Source organism: Pagrus pagrus (genome assembly GCF_965226575.1).
Source record: "Pagrus pagrus genome assembly, chromosome: 5".
Lineage (NCBI taxonomy): Eukaryota > Metazoa > Chordata > Actinopteri > Spariformes > Sparidae > Pagrus > Pagrus pagrus.
In genome coordinates this window covers 26,831,586-26,846,716 of record NC_140189.1, presented here as the reverse complement: position 1 = coordinate 26,846,716, position 15,131 = coordinate 26,831,586, and the positions used below count along the sequence as shown (strand labels likewise).

The window sequence follows — 15,131 nt, the reverse complement described above, 5'->3', positions numbered from 1 at the left end:
AATGTGGCATTTCATCTCCCCTTTCCATTGCATTCTCATCACAACACTGCTCTAATTCAAATCATGTGCCCCCTCAAGTGGTTGCCATTTTGTTGTAGTTAACGTTACTAATGTGCATCTGGTCTTAAAATGACACTTTTTTTTAAACATTAAGAAATATATATAACAGAATTGAAACATGAATTATTACACACACACTCTGGATATGAATGTTTTAGTTCAGCTGTCACTATCTTACAGATTTAAGACATAAAAGCGATCAATGCATGCACTTGTGTATTTGTGTGGCCTAACAACAACAACGAAAGGTTTCATGGCAAACAACGTCGATTGTGTTGACTTCACTTTGCACATACAACACTGTATTTCACTGTACTGAACTGGCCTGACAGGTGACACATTCGACTGGTTTCAGATCTGTAAATGTGTAACAGGCACTGCAGACACATGATGAGCACAGGAGGGAAATAAGTAGTTAAATTGAGGCTGGAGAACTGGTTTCAAATGTGTTTACATGCCTTTTCCTGTGATCTATGTGGGATTGTGCTGTGGTGGAGGGGTTATGAAATCAAAGTTCAGTTCAGATCAGTTTTATTTTGATATCTTTGAAGCGCCCGTCGTGCATTTGTACCTGTATAATCCCACAGATAAAACCTTCACTAAAACCTCTTGGGATCATTGATGCAAGTAAGAATTACCCATCAGTCATTTTTGACAGTCTTGGGTGTGGTCAGGGTGAAGGAGTGCCCTTAAAGTTGCTTTTACTCTTTTATTTGTGCCTTTTATTTAATTGCAGATCTGCTCTGTAGGATCACATCCAAGAAGTTTAACAGCACATTTTAAAAAGTGGACCTGAAATGTCTGTCGATGCTTTCAGTGTAGCCCCAGATCCCCTGTCCGTGTTGGATGTGGTCCTGTAAGGTTTGATGTAAGATGCTGTATTAAAAAGCCGGCTGACACAATCGACAGCTGTCTCCACTGGAGCAAATGTCCTGGTATGAGGTGTTCAGGTCAGGTAAAGAACTATGCTGTGTTGGTGGACTGAGGAAGACTGGATGCAACGTTTTACAGAGAAATCAAATCATGTAGCATGTGAGCTATTCTATAAATAAATATAATTAAATTAAACATGTTTCTTTCTTTAAATGTAAAGCCGGTAATCATACAGTATACATCTTCAGCAAATTTATCAGCCAAGAATTCACAAGAAGGGGGGCAGGTATCCATATCCTAAGATTTCTACTCCCGCAACACAAAGGTTACAATATCAAGATCTCCATTTGGACCTCTGTGGACTTCTTCAGTTTAAAATATAACAGGAAAGTGTTTTTCCAGGTGATATGATGTGTCCTGTTATTTGTAAGGACCTTTAGTGGCCTGGAAAAAGCCAAAAGATTCAGAAAAACAAGTTCAAAGTGCTCGGGTATGAAATTAGGTGGCTTGTCTCTACAACTCAACAATACTAATATAATAATACAACATGTTGCTTCTAATTGAAATGCTTTGGAATTCTAATAAAGGAAATAAGTGAACAGATACAACTATGATTAAATAAATTAAAAACTGAAACCAGACTGCGATCAAGGCCGTAATGGTTTGAAGAATTGCGACTGTGTGCCAGGGGACCACATGTTGCAGAAAGAAAGAAAGATGACCATCCAGAATCACACAAATTATTCTTTATTCAAAACAATCCCTCCACCAAGCTTTTGTCCAAAGCGACTTACAATAAGTACATTTGTCACAAGTAAGAAACCACAACATATCACCGTCGATAAAGTAGAAAAGATAGAAACAACATTGGAGCCCTCATCTGAGCAAAGTAGCTGCTATTTATCAAGGATACCTAAAGTACATAAGTGCTATGATGTAAGTGCTAGTGGTAAACTTTGTACCCTGTATCTCAACATATTAAACCACCCATAACTGCTTAACCGTAATTTGTCGTACAAATCTTTTAAAGTCAGGAAAAAACACAGCCCTGATACCCAAAGCGCCCCAGGACTTCAATCACTGTGTGTTCATGATCTATTGTTCTCTGTCACGAAACAGAGATCTCACCAATCTCCACAAACAAAAAAACCCCAATCCACCAGCTGCTGTTCCAGCTGTTATACTGCTGCCCTACGCACCTGCGGAGGGAAACATCTTTTAGTTAGTGAGCAGTGACATGAAGGCCACAAAATTTGACATCCTTGACAAACGAAATTTTAATTATCCACATCTCTGGGGGTCTGTCACTCACATATTAAATTTTAAAGTAATGGACAGCAGAAATGTAGATTTTGATTTGAAGAGTTTGAGGAGTTTACATGGATTTCTTGATCCTTATCATAAAAGCAGGTCAGTAAATGAATCTGTTGTAACTGATATGATAAGTATTATGGTGACTAATTCCTCAAATATTATCAAATTATAATATTTTCTGGTTTGACTTAGTTCTGATTCTTTATTAATTCTTTAAGTGAAACAGAATCCATGTCTCCATTTTGATAAATGGCTGGTGGACTGTGAAAACACCAGTGAAAATTATGGAAATGAATCTTTCCTGATGATGTCTTCTATATTTTAAGTAAAAGATAATGCCTGACGAGGTGTCCAGAATCAGGAAACCTTCTGTGGAGTCCATTGATTCCTGATTACGGACACATCGAAGAGCATTATCCCAGTTATACCATGGTCACTTGCCAGAAAGAAATAAAGACCATTAATGTAAAAAAAAAAGTTTTACGTTTTTCACAAGCAGTAACATAAGATTCTGTTCTAACCTGTTGTTTTATCATGAAATATGAAAACAATGTAAGTTTCAAGTGTTTCTCAGGTGTAATTTTTCTGTAAAGGCAAGGGAAAGAAAAATTGCCGTAGAATTAACCAATTCTAATTCAACAGCATGTTAGACAACGAGACTAGCTTACCAGTCATGTCACTGTCCGCAAATCAATACAAGTGTTGATGAACAAATGAATGGCCGGCTGCAGCCGCAAGTGCTGAGTTGAGCAATGAATGTGATGTAGGACGCTTGATAGTCAGTTCAGAGGGACAGTGTAGCTTGTGTGTTAGAAGCGCCACCCTGTGGGGCTCAGAGGATGATGCACTGACAGCCTACACTAAAGTATTCATATATTTATTTAAATTTTTTTCCAACGTGGAGGTGTCTGCAGTCAGCTGATGCCAGTTTGATTCAGGCTTTGGTGCATTAAATTAGAGCTTTACAATATGTCACACATTTCTTTTCCACTACACCATGTTTGTTCACCCAACTTTGACTAAAAAGAAGAGTTTTGTCTCATATTTTAATTGTATTTTTATCCTTAATTTGCAGTCTTATCACTTATATCTTTGCCTAACTGTTGGATTTCTGTCTTTTATTTATTTATTTATTTATTGTCCTGTGTACAGAAGGTGCCCATACCAAAGAGAGGAAACTGCTCGCTGTGTTAGTGTTATTCAAGTTAGAAAGTTAGGGGGGAAAAACCTAAATTAAACTAAACCTTAATAAATGAAACAAGCTGGCTGTGCTTCGTAATGGACAAACTACCAACTTTTTAAAGGCAACTTGCTCAAAAGATTTTGGGTGCAGTGACCTCAGTAAAGTCTGACCGATTGAACTTACTGAAAAACCTTCAAATTTATGCAAAAATCTTTTTTTCCTTTATAGTGTTTCTTGTGTGTGCTATTACTATTCTCTTATCATGACATGAATTAAACTTCTCATACTTACACAAACTCCACCACAGGCCCAAAAAGGTTTCTTTAATGTAAAAGACGAACATGGGTCCACTGACCTGCCTGGACTCAGCTTTTCCGTATCGCAGCTCCGTGGCAAAGTGCTCACAGTTCTGTGTAATGACGTCGTACGGCTGCTCGGTGCCCACCAACTCGAGCGCCTCCTTCACAATGGTTTCAGTTGGGTGGGGAACGTACTTCTCATCCAGGTCTTTGTTGACTTTCCACTTGTCGGTTCCCACCACATCACTTAGCTGCTCTCTCTTCACCACGGCCCTCTCAGCTGTGACCGACCTCACACTTTTGGCCCCAGCACCAGCGACTTCAGCTATGAATTAAAAAGATGACAGAAGAAAGACAAAGAAGGGACATCATTTGCACAGGATTATACACTAATTATGGCGACATATCTGTGGTTTATTAATTATGAATCGGTTTGTCCAAACAAGCAATCCAGGGACTCACAGGGGGGTGCCAAGTGAACAACCCAGCCATCACCAACATACACAGCCCAGTGCTGATAGAAGCCCCTGAAGATCTCAATCAAGTCCCCAGGCTTTGGTTTCTCATCAGACTTGGATTAAAACATACAGAAAAAAACAGACTGTTTGGAAACAACTGTAGTACATTTGAGAACTCTCTGATATAACCTGGGTTAAGTATCCAACTGTAAAGTTGGTTTGTAGACTGCAAATGAACCACAGATAAAGACAAAGATGAATGAAGGAAGAATGAACAAGACAACAGAGAAGAAGACCCCGAAGAAGAAGACGACGAAGATGACAAAGAAAATGATGAAGAAGAAAATGATGGAGAAGAAGACAAAAGACCACAACGAAGAAGATGAAGAAGACGACAAAGCAGATGAAGACGGAGAAGGAGACAAAGAAGAAGCAGGAGATGAATAAGCGGACGAAGACGAAAACTAAGAAGAAGAAACAGACAAAGAAGACGAAGAAGTGGAAAAAGACGGTTTTCTGATTCAGTGATAATTTCCTAACCTGTGACTGGTTCATTTCAGCGTTTGTTTCGTCTGTAAACCTTTAACTGGTTTCACTTTCCAGATGACTCTCAGCACCTGCAGGAACAAATCATTTCATTAGCACACAACATGAGATAAAGAGAAAAGTAAATGTAATGTTGATGCATCGTTGATGTGGGAATTGTGTTAGAAAAGAGTCGTAGTAGCCTTTATTTAAAGCTTTTATTAGTTAGGGCAGTGGTTTTCAAACTGTTTGTGTCCTCTTCAGCCTCTATAGCATCGTGTTATCTAATCACTCTGTACATATATTTTTAGCTCCCTGGAGGATTTTTACTTGTTGTTTCCTTGTATATTTCAATAATAATCTATGGTTGTACACCATCCGGGAACCACTGAGTTAGAGCATATATATATATGTATATATGTATATATATATATATATATATATATATATATATATATATATATATATATACACACACACACACATATATATATAAACAAATAAACAAAAGGAAAAACGCTGACTGGTTTACTCAGGAAACAAGGTACAAGGTTAATTTATTTAACATTTTACAACATTTAGTTGTTGTTCCTTTGTGACACATTCTATTATCTATTATAACCAGATGTTGTGTGACATCATAACAGCTCTTCTAGTGAGTTCAGTTTACAAGTTTACAGTAGTTTGAGTGTGTCTTTGTAAGGGCTACATATAAAGTGTCAGTGTCAAAGACAACTTTGATTCCTTTGTGTCAACATGAAATTAAAACTGAAAAAGTTTTAGCTGCTCATGTTGTCAGGTCAGCTCATTTTAGTTTCGGTTTGATTTAAAAAACAAGTCTTGAACAAAATAACGGACACACCCTAAATCCACAGCACCAAAAAGTTTACTCTCCATCTCTCTAAACCAGCTGGAGGTGTGAGGACCAGGGGTGAGAAAAAATAATGAGAGGAAGTGAATAAAGTCAAAAGTCCAGAATAAACTTGACATTTCAAGATTGAAGTCGACCCCGATAGACCCCGTTTTAAGATTTTAACAAATAAACAAAATAATGAAAATCTGCAGGTTCTTGTAACTTAAATACCAGCCCTCTGTTACACTACAGTTTGTGTTGATGTTTTGACAGTTTGTTTTCTTACCTTTAACAATGTCCGATATCTGAGACACCTCCAGGCAGCCCACCACCAGACTTCAGTTGTGTCGCAGTGAGCTGATTGTTTGTTCTTATGGAGTAGGAGACCTTCAGAATAAAAGCATCACCCAAAGGTCACAATGTCCACTCCTACATCTAACACAGACTAATAACACAAATGTAGCTTGAATAAATAGATGAATAAATACATTTTAGGTAGAACGTATTACATTATACAGAGAGGAGCTTCTGTTGCTTCTGCCCTCACTGAAGTTATAACTTAAAAAAAACCTTCCAGTACACTACCAAACATTTTAACAGAAAACTGCAGCCTCCAAAATAAAAGTTTAATTAACATCTCTCTAAAAAAAAAAAAAAAGATTATTACAAAAACAATTCTGACCTTCACTTTGGACCAGACAAACATTGTAAAGTTGTTAATTCATAATAATGTTTTTAAGAAAAAGAGATAATTTTATCCTGCACCTTTCTACAAGCTCTGTAGATGTTTTATTTTCAAAAAATAATTTGTGTCCATAAAGATGTTATCAATATGACCTTTAAGTTATGGTTGTTTATGATAAAGTTTAGTATTAAATTCAGTCTCCACCCCCTTAAGTAGTCAAAGAGGCTCTGATAGTAGCATCTACAGCAAAATTAGGTCAACTAGATATTTTAGGTAACTGAACTGTCAGCTGTCAGCTTTGGGATTCAAGTTGAAAGAAGTTGTGAGTTGAAGAATTAAAGTACAACAGAATTAATATAAAGTTCATTTATTTGTATCAATCAAACTACCTCAACCTGTCTTCTCATATTCAGACAACTTAAAATTTTATAGCAGCCCAACACTAACTTTTTACAGCGATACACTGTGTTTTTATGATTTTACAAAAGAATCTCGGCCATTAATTTGAAAATCAGGTTACAAAGTAATTGACGCGTGTTTTTAATCATTTGAGGAACATCTCAAAGAACAGGTGCTTTATTTCTCTTCCTGATCTCAATAAGGTCACATGTGCTTTTATTTAATCTTGGTTGGAATATTGTAATTCATTGGATACTTAACCAAGAGAGCACTCAAATGTACTACAGTTGTTTCCAAACAGTCTGTTGCAAAGTCAAACATTTTTCCTAATTTAACATTAGCTAACATATGCTAACATTAGCTGTAGTCCACTTGTAACTAATGGATCATCACATATGTCGTTCTATCTTGAAGTATGGCCCTATATCCCCCCAGATTTTCAATATCTATTGTCTTATCAGTAGCTGATTGATTAGGGAGCTGTGAAATGATAACTATTTGTCAGATTCCCTGCATACGACTTCATCCTTTTGATCACATTATTTGGGCTTCCCACACTGAGCATGACGTCAGAAGAAAATGGCCGCCGTGTGAAATGTTGCAGAAAGAAAGACTACCATCCAGAATCATCCAAATTATTCTTTATTCAAAACAATGACAAACAATTTAATGTCAGAGGAAGACAGAACTTTATAAACTGTGGCTAAATTGTCAAACAATCAGCGGGGATGTGTCATAAGACAAGCACAGAAGTGTTGAATTGGTTCAGTCATCATGACCCTGAGTTCATGGAGGTGCTCTTACAATAAAGAGAGTGAACATTACAAGGCTGTCTGTGATATATAATGAGCTCATTTTTATTGTCTAAGACATTCTTGTCTTATCATGTATTGGCAACAATAAACATTTTGGACTTCAGAGACATTCAGATTTGATTCAAGGAGCTTTTCACTCTTTTGAAGTTCTTATCCATCAATAAAAAATAAAACTAAAAATCTTTTTAAAATTTTTTTAATGTAAAAGTGTAAAAATAATTCATCTTGGCATCTTGATTAAAAAGTGGAAAGTTTCAGATGGGAGGTGAGGTGGAGGAAAATGTCCTTCTAGTTATGATGTAAATAGTAAGACATGTTAAAACCACAGGTATAGCGAAAATGACCAGTCGTTTCAGACCGAATCTTGCCGATTTTCGTGCCACACGCACCTGCGAAGGGAGACAAACATCTTTAAGTTAGATGATGAGTTGAGTTTTCTTGACAATCTAAAGTCCTTTAAAATCATTCACAACTCTGGGAAATATAGAATTTTAAAAACCAAAGAATCACACTTTCAAAATCAACTGGCTACATCCTGTCTAACATTGCTAACCCTTCTCTGTTTTTCACCACAGCCACAAAAGGAGACTTATTTGTAAAAAAAATGGGTCCACTGACCTGCCGGGACACAGCTTTTCTGTAACGCAGCTCCTTTACAAAGTGCTCACAGTTCTTGCTGATGACGGAGTACTCCATCACATTGTCCACCTGCCTGAGCGCCTCCACCACAATGATGTCAGCTGGGCGGGGCTCGTACTTCTCGTCCAGGCTGTTGTTGATTCTCCATGTGTTGTTTCCCACCACCTCCTGCAGCTTCTCTTTCTTCACCATGGCCTTCTCAGTTGGGACAGACATCAAGCTGTTGGAAACTTTACCTGGGACTTCAGCTATGAACAAAAAGAGAGAAACAGAAAGAATTTGTGCAGGATTATGAACTAAATATTGCAACATGTTTGTTTTCATGGGTTATTAATCACGAATCAGTTCAAACAAACAATCTAATTTGATAATCTGGTCTGTAAATGTTACAGTGACAGCAGGCTGATATTACTTCAGACTCAGACAGGTCAGGATTAGAGAGCAGCAGTCCAGACAGGGGACTTACCGCCTGTTCGCAATGTCACATGAACAACCCAGCCATCACCAACATACACAGCCCAGTGCTCATAGAGACCTCGGTCGATCTCAATCAAGTCCCCAGGCTTTGGTTTCTGATCAGACTTGGACTGGAACATACAGGAAAAATGTTTGACTTTGCAACAGACTGTCTGGAAACAACTGAAGGACATTTGAGAACTTCACAGATAATATAAGACTTTAAAGTTAAATCATAGAGCTGATAAATAAAGCAGATAACATTGAGCTGAATTGCCTCCATTGACTGAACAAGTGCAGCATCTAACATGCAGTAGATGGCAGTTTGCAAATGTAAAGTTGGTTTGTAGATTGCCAATGAACCACAGATAAAGACAAAGAAGAAGATGAAGAAAAAGACTTTTAGTCTTCTAATAAGAAGATGATGGAGGAGAAGAAGATGAAGAAGACACAGACAGAGAAGACAAAGAAGTGGAAGAAGACGGTTTAGTGTTCTGACTCAGTGATAATTTCCTAACCTGTGATTGGCCCATGTCAGCGTTGGTTTTGTCTGTAAACCTTTAACTGGTTTCACCTTCCAGATGACTCTCAGCACCTGCAGGAACAAATCATTTCATTAGCACACAACATGAGATAAAGAGAAAAGCAAATGTAATGTTGATGCATCATTGATGTGGGAATTGTGTTTGAAAAGAGTCTTAGTAGCCTTTATTTAAAGCTTTTATTAGTTAGGGCAGTGGTTTTCAAACTGTTTGTGTCCTCTTTTGCCTCTATAGCATCGTGTTATCTAATCACTCTGTACATATATTTTTAGCTCCCTGGACGGTTTTTAAAGGACATTTTTAGGGTACAGATTTTGCCTCTATATGAGGAAGTAAATGTGTACAACAAAGGATATAGTAAATTAAAAACTCATTCATCACTTGTTGTTTCCTTGTATATTACAATAATAATCTATGGTTGTAACAAATTCCCAAGGCACACCAGTTTGCCTTGCCACACCATTCAGGAACCACTGAGTTAGAGCATATCTCATATATCTCACATTAAAAAAAACACAAAAACGCTGACTGGTTCACTCAGGAAACAATTTACAAGGTTCATTTATTTATCATTTACAACTTGAACTAGTTGTAGTTCCTTTGTACTACTCACAGAAATTATAACAAAATTAAATGAATGGGTGAATAAAAATGAATCAGACATATTTTCTATCATCCATTATAACCAGATGTTGTGTGACATCATAACAGCTCTTCTAGTGAGTTCAGTCCCATCAATACACTCAGTAGCCACTTTATTAGGTACACTTAGTTCAAACTAATGTAGTTTAATGCAACAGTCCTGCATTAAATCCTGCCTTCATGAGTATTATAATGTTCAGTGTTTTATCTAAACTCTTTTAACAGGTGTTACTTTTCTTAGTTTGAGTTTAGTTTAAGAAGTTACCAGAGTTTGTTAGTTTTTAGTTTAGTTTTTATACATTTAGTTTACAGTAGTTTGAGTGTGTCTTTGTAAGGGCCACATATAAAGTGTCAGTGTCAAAGACAACTTTGATTTCTTTGTGTGAACATGAAATTAAAACTGAAAAAGTTTTAGCTTCATCATCTGTTGTTTCAGTTCAGTTTGAGTTTTTCTTGAAGGGTTTTTTTTTTTTTTTCTTGTTTTAAACACATTTTTCCTCTACTTCCAGTAAGTAACCATACAAAAAGTCCAGAATAAACTTGACATTTCAAGATTAAACTCACCCCTGATAGACCCCTTTAAGATTTTAACAAATAAACAAAATAATACAAATGCTGCAGGTTCTTCTAACTAAAAATCATAACAGCCCTCTGTTACACTACACTTTGTGTTGATGTTTTATTTTCTTACCTTAAACAATGTCCGATATCTGAGACACCTCCAAGAAGCCCAGAACCAAACTTCAATTGTGTGGCAGTGAGCTGATTTTGCAGGAAACCTTCAGAATAAAAGCATCACCCAAAGGTCACAATGTCCACTGCTACATCTAACACAGACTAATGAAACAAATGTAGCTTGAATAAATAGATGAATAAATACATTTTAGGTAGAACGTATTACATCATACAGAGAGGAGCTTCTGTTGCTTCTGCCCTCACTGAAGTAATAACTTAAAAAACCTTCCAGTACACTCACTACCAAACATTTTAACAGAAAACTGCAGCCTCCAAAATGAAAGTTGAATTAACATCTCTCTTAAAAAATTTATAGGAGGACTCTTGTATCAGAACTAAGTGCTGTATCGTACAGTAGGTAACTGGAATCACACTTTCAAACCCCGCTGGCTACATCCTGGCTAACACTGCTAACCCTTCTCTGTTTTTCACCACAGCTACAAAAAGAGTCTTGTTTGTAAAAAAATGGGTCCACTGACCTGCCGGGACTCAGCTTTTCGGAAGCACAGCTCGTTTACAAAGTGCTCACAGTTCTTGCATCAGAGGGAGTACGGCATCATTTGCTCACCTGCATGAACGTCTCCTTCTCAATGATGCAAACTGAGCGGGGCTTGTACTTGTAGTCCAGGCTGCTGTTGATTTTCCATTTGCTGTTTCCCACCACATCCTGCAGCTTCTGTTTGCTCACCGTGACCTTCTCAGTTGGGGCAGACATCACGCTGTTGGAAATTATACCTGGGACTTCAGCTATGAATTAAAAGAGATAAACAGAAAGAATTTGGGCAGGATTATGAACTAAATATGAGGCCTCTGTATGAGGAAGTAAATGTGTACAACAAAGGATATAGTAAATTAAAAACTCATTCATCACTTGTTGTTTCCTTGTATATTACAATAATAATCTAATTCCCAAGGCACACCAGTGCACCTCGCCACACCATTTGGGAACCACTGAGTTAGAGCATATCTCATATATCTCACATTAAAAGAAACACAAAAGGACAAACGCTGACTGGTTTACTCAGGAAACAATTTACAAGGTTCAATTATTTATCATTTTACAACTTTTAGTTGTATAGTTCCTTTGTACTTCTCACAAAAAATATAACATAATTTTATATGAATGGGTGAATAAAAATAAGTGTAATAACAATAATCAGACATATTTTCTATCATCCATTATAACCAGATGTTGTGTGACATCATAACAGCTCTTCTAGTGAGTTCAGTCCCATCAATACACTCAGTAGCCACTTTATTAGGTACACTTAGTTCAAACTAATGTAGTTTAATGCAACAGTCCTGCATTAAATCCTGCCTTCATGAGTATTATAATGTTCAGTGTTTTATCTAAACTCTTTTAACAGGTGTTACTTTTCTTAGTTTGAGTTTAGTTTAAGAAGTTTGTTTGCTAGTTTTTAGTTTAGTTTTTATACATTTAGTTTACAGTAGTTTGAGTGTGTCTTTGTAAGGGCTACATATAAAGTGTCAGTGTTAAAGACAACTTTGATTTCTTTGTGTGAACATGAAATTAAAACTGAAAAAGTTTTGGCTTCATCATCTGTTGTTTCAGTTTAGTTTGAGTTTTTCTTGAAGGGTATTTTATTTGTTTCCTGTTTTAAACACATTTTTCCTCTACTTTGATTAATTTTCTGTTTTAATTTCCAGTACGTAACCATACAAAAAGTCCAGAATAAACTTGACATTTCAAGATTAAAGTCGCCCCTGATAGACCCCTTTAAGATTTTAACAAATAAACAAAATAATACAGATGCTGCAGGTTCTTCTAACTAAAAATCATAGCAGCCCTCTGTTACACTACACTTTGTGTTGATGTTTTGACAGTTTGTTTTCTTACCTTTAACAATAATGTCCGATATCTGAGACACCTCCAAGAAGCCCACCACCAGACTTCAATTGTGTCGCAGTGAGCTGATTGTTTATTCTTCTGGAGCAGGAAACCTTCAGAATAAAAGCATCACCCAAAGGTCACAATGTCCTATATCTTACACAGACTAATAACACAAATGTAGCTTGAATAAATCGATGAATAAATACATTTTAGGCAGAACGTATTACATTATACAGAGAGGAGCTTCTGTTGCTTCTGCCCTCATTGAAGTAATAACTTAAAAAACCTTCCAGTACACTACCAAACATTTTAACAGAAAACTGCAGCCTCCAAAATGAAAGCTTAATTAACATCTCTCTAAAAAAAAGATTATTGCAAAAACAATTCTGACCTTCACAAGGATTTATAGGAGGACTCCTGTATCAGAACTACGTGCTGAATCGTAGGCAACTGGAATCACACTTTCAAAAAACAACTGGCTACATCCTGGCTAACATTGCTAACCCTTGAGTCTTGTTTGTAAAAGATGGGTCCACTGACCTGCCGTGACTCAGCTTTTCGGTAACGAAGCTCGTTTACAAAGTGCTCACAGTTCTTGCGGATGACGGAATACTCCATCAATTTGCCCACCTGCATTCCTTCTCAATTATGCAAACTGAGCGGGACTTATACTTCTAATCTTAGCTGATTTTCCATTGGCTGTTTCCCACCACCTCCTGCAGCTTCTGTTTGCTCACCATGACCTTCTCAGTTGGGACAGACATCAAGCCGTCTGCTCGATTACTTTACTTTACTTACTCACCTTTTTATGAATTATTCATTACTTATTATGGACAGCGGCCACATTTTTCGATTTACCACAGCCCTGCGTGTAGTCTTCCTGTTGAAGCTTGTGCTCAGAGGATGATGCACTGACGGCCTACACTAAAGATATTCATATTTTGATTTTGATTTTTTTCAAACGTGGAGGTGTCTGCAGTCAGCTGATGCCAGTTTGATTCAGGCTTTGGTGCATTAATTTAGAAGTTTAAAATGTCACACATCTCTTTTCCAGTACACGATATTAGAGGAGTTTTGTCTCATATTTTAATTGTATTTTTATACACATTAAGTGAACTACTAAGCCATCACCAATGTACACAGCCCAGCGCTCATAGAGGCCCCTGAAGATCTCAACCAAGTCCCTGGGCTCCAGTTTCTCATCAGACTTTGATTAGGACATACAGAAAAATGAGGTTTGACTTTGCAATAGATTGCATTTGGCAATAACTGCAGTACATCTGAGCCAGGCAGACTCTCTGACATAAACTGGGTTATACAAAGTTAATGCAAGACTTTTAAACTCTTTTCAAACTCCATTATATTCTATATACAATAACACTTTGGATACATGCTATAAAAGTTGCATAATTGAACACAATTGCTGTAATAGAAGAAATCATGAAGTATGGCCCTATATCCCCCAAGATTTTTCAATATCTATTGTCTTATCAGTAGCTGATTGATTAGGGAGCTGTGAAATGATAACTATTTGTCAGATTCCCTGCATACGACTTCATCCTTTGATAACATTATTTGAGCTTCCCACCCTGAGCATGACGTCAGAGGAAAATGGCCGGCGTGTGAAATGTTGCAGAAAGAAAGACTACCATCCAGAATCATCCAAATTATTCTTTATTCAAAACAATTTAATGTCAGAGGAAGACAGAACTTTATTAACTGCAGCTAAATTGTCAAACAATCAGCGGGGACGTGTCATAAGACAAGCACAGAAGTGATGAATTGGTTCAGTCATCATGACCCTGAGTTCATGGAGGTGATCTTACAATAAAGAGGAAGTGTAGTGAAGTGTATGGGACATTACAAGGCTGTCTGTGATATATAATTAGCTCATTTTAATTGTTTAAGACATTCTTGTCTTATCATGTTTCGGCAACAATAAACATTTTGGACTTCAGAGACATTCAGATTTGATTCAAGACGCATTTCACCCTTTTGAATCTCTTATCTATCAATTAAAACTAAAAAAATAAATACATTTTAAAAAAAATTATCTAAAAATAATTTTTTTTAAATCATCTTGGCATCTTAATTAAAAAGTCGAACTTTTCAGATGGGAGGAGAGGTGGAGGAAAATGTCTGTCAGTCTGTCTATCGACTTCTGAAGAGTCCGAAAACAGCTGCTGCAACCACAATAGCGCCCATTGGACCCCCGACAGCACTCACGACAGCACCCGCGGCAACACTCAAGGCAACATATTTTCCTGCGTTTTCTTTCACCTGTGGAGGGCAACCGACATCTTTAAGTTAGATGATGAACTGAGTTTTCTTGACTCTAAGTCCTTTCAAATCTTTCAAAACTCTGGGAAATATAGAGTTTTAAAAACCAAAGAACCACAAAAAGAGTCTTGTTTGTAAAAAATGGGTCCACTGACCTGCCTGGACTCAGCTATTCCATACCGCAGCTTGTTTACAAAGTGCTCACAGTTTGAGATGATGACGGAGTACTTCATCCTCTTGCCCACCAGGCTGAGCACCTCCTCCACAATGGTGCGAGCTGAGCGGGGCTTGAAGCTCTTGTCCAGGCTGTTGTTGATTCTCCAGTTGTTGTCTCCCACCACCTCCTGCAGCTTCTCTTTCATCACCATGGCCTTCTCAGTTGGGACAGACATCAAGCTGTTGGAAACTGCACCTGTGACTTCAGCTATGAATAAAAAGAGAGAAACAGACAGAATTTGTGCAGGATTATGAACTAAATATTGCAACATGTTTGTTTTCATGGGTTATTAATCATGAATCAG

The 15,131-nt window shown here is 37.2% G+C and overlaps 1 protein-coding gene across 1 annotated transcript; it reads right to left on the bottom strand.

The window, feature by feature from the left end:
- Nucleotides 1–118: 118 nt before the first annotated feature.
- On the bottom strand, nucleotides 119–12,388 carry LOC311257067 (phospholipase A and acyltransferase 3-like). The gene is made up of 5 exons (XM_084352515.1): nucleotides 12,337–12,388; nucleotides 4,728–4,804; nucleotides 4,192–4,300; nucleotides 3,786–4,054; nucleotides 119–2,132 (listed from the first exon to the last, which is right to left on the bottom strand). Exons 2-5 carry the CDS (start codon nucleotides 4,740–4,742, stop codon nucleotides 2,112–2,114), a joined length of 414 nt encoding a protein of 137 aa, XP_084208641.1. The 5' UTR covers nucleotides 4,743–4,804; nucleotides 12,337–12,388; the 3' UTR covers nucleotides 119–2,111.
- Between the last annotated feature and the right edge of the window lie 2,743 nt (nucleotides 12,389–15,131).